This window comes from Triticum urartu, chromosome 2 (assembly GCF_003073215.2).
Source record: "Triticum urartu cultivar G1812 chromosome 2, Tu2.1, whole genome shotgun sequence".
Taxonomy (NCBI): Eukaryota; Viridiplantae; Streptophyta; class Magnoliopsida; order Poales; family Poaceae; genus Triticum; species Triticum urartu.
The window spans coordinates 9,476,642-9,484,738 of record NC_053023.1 but is presented as its reverse complement, the minus strand read 5'-3'; the positions used below and the strand labels follow the sequence as shown (position 1 = coordinate 9,484,738).

General features: G+C 43.4%; 1 protein-coding gene across 1 annotated transcript; it reads left to right on the top strand.

Moving 5' to 3' along the window:
- The first annotated feature begins 1,622 nt into the window (after positions 1–1,622).
- Positions 1,623–4,155, top strand: LOC125534732 (extensin-like). The gene is made up of 2 exons (XM_048697863.1): positions 1,623–2,327; positions 3,961–4,155. The coding sequence occupies exon 1, from the start codon at positions 1,623–1,625 to the stop codon at positions 2,322–2,324; it is 702 nt and encodes a 233-aa protein (XP_048553820.1). The 3' UTR covers positions 2,325–2,327; positions 3,961–4,155.
- The last annotated feature ends 3,942 nt before the right edge of the window (positions 4,156–8,097 follow it).

Below are 8,097 nucleotides of genomic sequence, written 5' to 3'. Positions count from 1 at the left end.
TCTTCAGTCATTCTGTAATCATAGAATTGCTCCATGATGTACAGCTCAGTGCCAGCATCCGAGACCCCAAACTTGGCCTCGAGTGCATCCCACATATCTTTTGCATTATCAATTGACGCATAAGCATCAACTATGTTCTGACCAAGAACACTCAAGAGAGCAGCATTAAACAGAGTATCCATTTTCTGAAAAGCTTATGCATGTTGAGCATCAAGCTCTCCTTCAGGTTTGCCAAGAGTGGCGCCATAGCAACTCATGGCTTGAAACCATAAGACTACTCTCACGCGCCACCTCTTACAGTGGATACCCTCAAACATAGGAGATTTGATGGAAGCAGCAAAACCACTCGGGGTAAATTGCCTATTATAAGGTTTTTGGATTGTTGGAAATATGAGCAATTTACTGAATGATTTTATTAACAGAAATACAATATAAAGCACGACTAGTATAGTAGTGATAAAACAAGTCATGCAATTTTACAAAGAGAAGATAAACATCATCTTCATATATGAACTGTAAGTAAACATATCTAGAGCAGACAATATAGCAAGTTGCATATATGAAATGGAGACCAACATATCTAGGGTAAACACTAGAATGAGGAACTGCAGCAGGACCTCTAATAGAAAGAGGAAGAACATGCACAGGACAGCAGCAGCAGCAGAAGCGCTGGACTTGGGATCAGTTTCCTCGCCGGGCATCTCGCCGAGGAGGTCATCGACGTTGGGGAAGAAGTCGTCGGAGTACGGGGCGTCCGTGACGAAGAAGTCAGTAGTCGTGCGAAGCGCTCCCCAAAAACCTTATCACCTTCTCCCATACATGACTCAAAAGGTGCGGTTTCGGAGGCCTACTGTCCCGACCTGCGGTGCATGCCACAAGCCGGGATGGGGAAGATCGTAGCAGCAGCGCAGTGCTCAGGAACTTTGTGGCGAGAGGAAGAGGATTTTCTAGTGTGTCGGCTCATTCCCGCAACCCGCGGCGCGTCGTGACGAGGCGGGGCGTGGCGTCGCGTGGCGAGGCAGGCGGCGGAGGAGGAGCGTGCGTGGATGTCCCTCTTGTTCTCATGCTCATACAAGTGGAGAAAGAATCTCCCTTATAAGGAGGTCCGACTCCCACTAACACTACACCACAACACTTGATTGGGGGCAGTTAACTGCCGGGAGAAAAACCTATCTAAGGGCAATTTGTCTGCGGCTCCGAAAACTTGCGGTTCTCCCCGTCAACCCTCCAGGACCTAAACAACTCACTTTTCGCCCATGAACAGTTTGTGTCAATGGTGTTTTATTTGCTCGGAGTTCCCGTTTGATACCCGATAAAGCAAATCTAGGTTTTCGCTTTCCTTGCGATGGGCCTGGCCGAGGGGGAACGGGACATCTCTTACCGCCGCTAGAAGTATGTTAAGGCACCCTAACTGCCGGGAGAACTGTAGCAACAACGGCATGAGGACTGCCGGTACACTTTACAACACACTATCTGCTGGAAGAACTAAATCTCAGCCCATAATCTGCCGGCCCATGCCGGAGACCGTCTTTGGCGCGAAACGGAAAAAAAGGCCTAGCTAGCGCGCGCCAGCGAGAAAAAAAGTGCGCGACTTCACGAAAAAAAGGCCCATTGTGAATTAGATGCGCCGGCCCTCCCCCACGACCAGACTCCACCAGATCCCCAATCCCCTCCCGATCCACCAGCTAGATCGACCCCGCCGCCGCCAAAACCTAGCTCGCCGGCCGGCGCACGGCCGCCTTCCGCGCTCAGGCCACCTCCAGCGTAGCTCCCGCCCCTCGCCCCCACTTCTGCTCCTCCACCCCTCACCACCGCAGCTCCTCCACCCCTCACCACCGCAAGCCGCCGCCGCCCCCAACCGTCAACCGCCGCCGCCGCTCCCAACCAACAAACCACCGCTGCCGCAGCTCCTCTACCCCTCACCACCGCAAGCCGCTGCGCCCCCAACCATCCACCGCGGCCGCCGCTCGCAACCATCCACCGCCGCCGCCCCCAACCGACCAACCACCGCCGCCGCTGCCACCAACCATCCATCGCCCTCCACTGGACCACAAGCCGCTGCCAACCACTGTCGTCGTCGCCGCACTCCAGAGCTGCAACCCCGACTCACGCGTTTCCTCCCCGAGCAGGCTTCATCACCGAGCACCAAGTCACGGCTCCGCCTCCTCCACATGCCCCTGAAGCAACAGACTGCCGTTGGCCTCCTCTCCAGCGAGCAGGCACCTACTCCACAAGCCCCTGAAGCAGCAGACCTCACGTTGGCCCTCCTCTCCAGCGAGCAGCTCTGCCTGCTGAACATCGATTGCCTCTTGTACTTCATTTGACTGGTGAGGTTTCGTAGCAATTCCTGTGCCTTCTTTTGTTCTGAATGTGCAGGTATACGCAATGTGTAGAAGTGTAATAATATTGATAAGTAGCAGCACTAAACTATTCCGTCAGTTAGAACAAAGCACCAATTTTTAATTGTTTTGATCTAATAACAGCAAAAAAACCATGAGCCAAACACGTTTGAAGGTTATTTGCTTGTCTAAAAATGAACGCTGCTACTGTTAGTTGCCCTTCAGACCAAAGAACATGGACCATTGCTGATTAACAAGTGCATACCTTAATTATATTTTTTGACACCTACCTAAGTTGTTTAGTTGAGCTTTGGAGTTCATTTTAATTTGAGATGAAAGAAAGCTAGTTATATAAGTCTTTGTTTGTTTAGTTAATGCCCCAAGTTAGTACCATCTTTGTTTGTGTTTTGCGAAATACGAGATGTGGACAAAACATGTGCTATGCTTCTATGATATAGATGATGGCATTCTTACTGCTATTTTGGTATTTGTATTTTCTGAAATTACATGTTTCAATTAATTATATTCTGCTGTGTGATGGCATTTCTTCTTCGTATTGTATTTCTTGTTACCTGTTCTAGATATTGATGATATGCATTTTGTTACTAGATTTTTTCCTTAATAGAAGTATAATTTCTTTCGCATGTTAGGCAATTTTAGTGAAACTGGTCAAGAATGGACAAGAGTTGGATAGAGAATGTGTGTTGTCGGATGAAAAACTGTACAAATTGCAAATAGAACCCCGCAACTATCCTGTACGGCTGTACCTCGTACAAAATAATCCTGATGGAGGCTGAGCCATCCCGTTCAGCTAATATTTTTTAGTAGAGACTGCATAATCCTGTTAAAACATGCATATGTCCTATTCAAACGTGATGTCAAAAGAAAAGAAAAAAGTCTGTTCAAACGTGCCTGCATATTTGAACGCACACGAGTTGTCTTTTGATGATTATTTTTGCTGCCTCTGACTCAAACATGCCTACATATTTGGACGGCCAAGATTTTAATAGAACTGCAACTGTTCTTTTTGCAGTATCCTGTATATGTTAATCCCTGTGCATACTTCTCTTTTTTGGGCAGAAGTACTGTTAGACAGGCTTCTAATTCTGCTAGCATAGCATTGAGGGGCTATGTGCAAAATATCAACGCTGCCAGCGGGCGTTTTATTGTACTGTACTCAGTGGCGGAGCTACGAGCCAATGGTTGGGCGGGCCAGCTAGAGCAGAGCACATTAGTTATTTGCACTCATGACATATTTCTCTCTGAATCCCATTGGCCTGAAGCAAAACTGGGCTACTGAAATCAGATTCTTTTGGTAATTTGCTACTGAAATATTGATTCCTTGATGCTTTGTTCGCTACTACCTGGCTGTACATGAGCAATATTTGTGTTCCTGTATACTACACGAGGCATAGGCGCATAGTTTTGTTTGTTAAAATTGCCACTTTTTAGTATGGTTTATTCTTTTGTACATGTGTCATATTATACCTGGAGATGCAAAGAATGACTAATCTCCAGCTCTTTCTACATGTTCCTTCAGTTAAACTTTAGCATGTTAACTTCAATGTTAATTTAAATTCTGAAATGAGAGCTCCCTTTTGAGTATTCTATCTGTTTGCAGATTTCCCAAAGGTACACAAGTCGATGAAGGTTTGGAAGATTCTCAAGCTCCTGAAGATTTGGAAGACTACAATAGTGGCTGTAGTGACTATGTAATATGCTTGTTTAATTTGTGAAACCTGGACACTTGCTTCGCTCATTTTGCTGGTTGTTAAGCCACTCTGCTCATTTTGGTTGTGTCACACATTTTAAAACATATATGTACTGTACCTTTTAAGGTACAACCTCTTTATATATATATATATATATATATATATATATATATATATATATATATTATGGTCGTTATGTTTAATTTATCGAATGATGTTTTAAGGTTCTGTTGATTGAAGTGTATGGATGAGACATACATGTGACTTTGATTGAAGTATGTATAAATTGTACGTGTGATATGTACTGATTGCTTGAAACATAGTAAATAATATCACACAGGGGACGTCTAGAATAATTAGGTGGTGAAATCTACATACCGGCAAAAATACTGCCGGGTGAACACACTTCTCCTGGCAGTTTGACTGTCAGTAAACGAGTCTGCCGGGAGAAAGAAACTGCTGGAAAATAAATGCGCTAGGGCAGGAGGACTGTCGGGAATATTTTATCTGCCGGGACAAGTAATCCCCGGCAGCCATTGTCGTGGCGGTTCTATTTGCCGGGAGAAATACTGTCCCGGCAGATAGTCTGCCGCTTATAGTGCTTTCTCCCGGCAGTTTACATGCCATTACAACAGTGTTGTGGTGTAGTGTAAACTAGCAGTATGGGAATAAACGTTAGTAGTATCCCTTGTCTTGCACAAGGGGCTAAGTGGGCCTCTAGAATTTATTTAGGAATTTTTGAAATAGTTATTGGGCTGTCCCAAAATAGACTAAATTCCGGCAAATTACATAGATGCAGCTCTGAAGGTCTGGTCTTTGGGCAAACGTATATCTATATTATTCGAGCTCACTATTCTACTAAAAGAGTAAACACTTACACTTAGTCTGCTACTATCCTTCCATTCTGCCCCACCACTAACTTCTGGAAAGATAGTACTAGACATCGGTATGTAAAAACAGAAAACAAATAGTGGTAAACAGGTTATGAGTTGCACAATGGAGAAGGATGTTGACGTAAGCATGAGACCACCACTGGCATGTCGTCGGGTTATTATTATTTTTTAAGCAGCACATGAGAATGGCTCCCTGGTGTGACAGACGCGGAAACAAAAAAATGACTGATGTTAATGTTAAGCAGAGTTGATAGGTACTAATCCCTCCGTTCCTAGAGATTTCAATACAGACTATATATATATATATATATATATATATATATATTGTAATGTATAGATTCATTTATTTTGCTCTCTATGTTGAAATTGCTAAAAACACTTATATTTTCTCCGTCCCAAAATAAGTGTCAATTTTAGTACAACTTTGCACTAAAGTTAATACAAAGTGTACTAATGGGGTATTTAGGAACGGAGGGAGTAATATTCTACAGCTGTGTGGCTGGAAAACCCACATGTTGTTAGATAAAACGAGATCAAACGAGACGCGAGAGACACGGCTTTTACGTGAAAACCCTTGCGGGAGAAAACCATGGACGCACAAAGGCGCAATCAATATGATGGAGTATTACAAGCACGAGACGACATACCGTCTTTAGGTGCGACCAAATGAGGTATATATGAGGGGCAATATATAAGAGTCCCTAGAGGACAAGTAAACGAGTTGTACTCGTACGCGTCGAAACCAATGCAAAGGTCCAAACCGTTTGTACTATTTCTAGTTCAATACAGTAGAATTTGGATCACAATTTAACAATCTTCAATTTGAGCCAAATTCCCCCCAGTAGTTAAAGAAAGTAAAAAACTTCATCCAAATTAATATAAACACCTTGTGCGTCAAAATTCATAGGACTAGTGAGAAATACCAACTAAGCCTGAACAAAGCTCAATCTTATTAGTGGGAACGACCTTTGTCATCATATCAGCAGGATTATCATGAGTACTTATCGTGCATACCTTCAAATCACCTTCAGCAATAACATCTCGAATATAATGAAATCTGACATCAATGTGCTTTGTTCTCTCATTTATCGAAAAGGAGCGCTTTATTACTTAAAAGGTTTAAGCATTACACCCGGCCTCTGCATAACTAAAATGCACATAGCCAATAAAGTCCTCACGACAAGCCAATATAAAAGAAGAAGGCGAAATACAAAGACGAAATTTGTATGACGCCTAAAGCATAGGTGGCCCAATCCTAAGATCATGCTGCCACCCATGTTGAGTAAAAGTATCACTCGCTGCAGCCTATCATGTACACAGCTCCGTAAACAGGTTTCGATTCTCCACTCGTTGTAGAGAGGACCATAAATGGAGCATCCCATCACATCTGTAGATAACCTGCATAAGAGAAGTACTTTTATCGTTAGAAACCTTATCATTTCTACATAGCCAAAGCGACGAAATCACGGCAAGCGCTCCCATCCTGACAAGAATTCTAAACCTGTGATCAATCCCTTGTAACCAGTTGCCAAATATATTAGCAACACTACACGGAGGATACAGGCCAGAAGCTATCTGGATGATTGACCATATAGAACGAGCCAATTTACACTGGAAGAACAAATGTTTTATTGTCTCATCATGCGGACATAATACACATTGCGTACTTCCATGCCAATTCCTCTTAGTAAGGTTATCTTAGTAAGAATGACTCCGCGACAAAGATACCATGCAAAGATTTTATTCTTCAGAGGTATCTTCATCTTGCAGATCTTCTTATTATTATCAATTGGCACGTCTGACTGTACCAAAGCTTTATACATAGATTCCATTGATAATTGTCCATTCCCATGTAGGTTTCAACGAAAGACATCGGATCCTTGTGACAACTGTACCGTGGTTAACCGCTGGAGTAGTATGTTCCACAATTGGAGTCTACGTCCAATTAAATCCCTTCTGAATGTCACATTTGGCGGAAATGATTCCAAAACCTTGGCAATAGTATCACCCTTGTGACGCACAATATTGTATAGAGCTGGATATTGTTCCTGGAGAGTAGCATTACCTAACCACTTATCCTCCCAGAATCTAATTTCCGAGCCGTCCTTAATTGAGAAGGAACCATAGTGAAAGAAATATTTCTTCGTTGCCATTAGTCCGGCCCAAAAATGAGAGTCCCTAGGCTTCCAGTATACTTGGGATACCGCCTTAGAACCCACATATTTTCTCCTTAGGAGGGTTTGCCATACATCATCTTCCGTCAACAACTTAAACAACCATTTGCCGAGGAGGGCCCTATTCTTAACCTCAAGGTCATGAATGCCCAAACCACCTTGATCCTTGGGACGGCAAACCACACTCCATTTAGCCAGTCAATATTTCTTTCTCTCGCTATCTCCTTGCTAAAAGAATCTCGATCGGAAGTAATCCAATCTATGTAATACTCCTTTCGGCAATTGGAAGAAGGAAATCATATATAGTACCATGTTACTTAGTACTGAATTTATGAGGACCAACCTTCCTCCCAGAGATAGCAATTTACCTTTCCAACTGCTAAGTCTTTTTTGTAGTCTCTCCCCGACGTGTTTCCATTCAGCATTTGTGAGTCTCTGATAATGTATCGGTATCCCCAAATAAGTGATCGGAAACTGGCCCAATCCGCATCCGAACAGGTCAGTATATAGATGGGCCTCGTCTTGAGCCTCGCCGAAACAAAACAGTTCACTTTTATGGAAATTGATCTTACGCCCTGAGAGTTGCTCGAATGCTGATAAAATTAATTTCAGATTTCTTGCTTTCTCGAGGTCATGATCCATAAAGAGAATCGTATCGTCAGCAACTTGGAGGATAGAGAGGCCACCATCCACTAGATGACTCACTACCCCATCAATTTGGCCATCAAGCTTGGCACGCTCAATCACGACCGCTAACATATCAACCACTATATTGAATAGCATGGGTGATACTGGGTCACCTTGTCGCAATCCTTTCTTCGTTTGGAAATAGTTGCCAATGTCATCATGGACTTTAATGGCAACACTACCTTCAGCCATGAAACTATGGATCATTGCGCGCCACTCTGCAGAAAAACCTTTCATTCTGAGAGTTTGTTGAAGAAAAGACCACTTGACTTTGTCATAAGCTTTTTCAAAG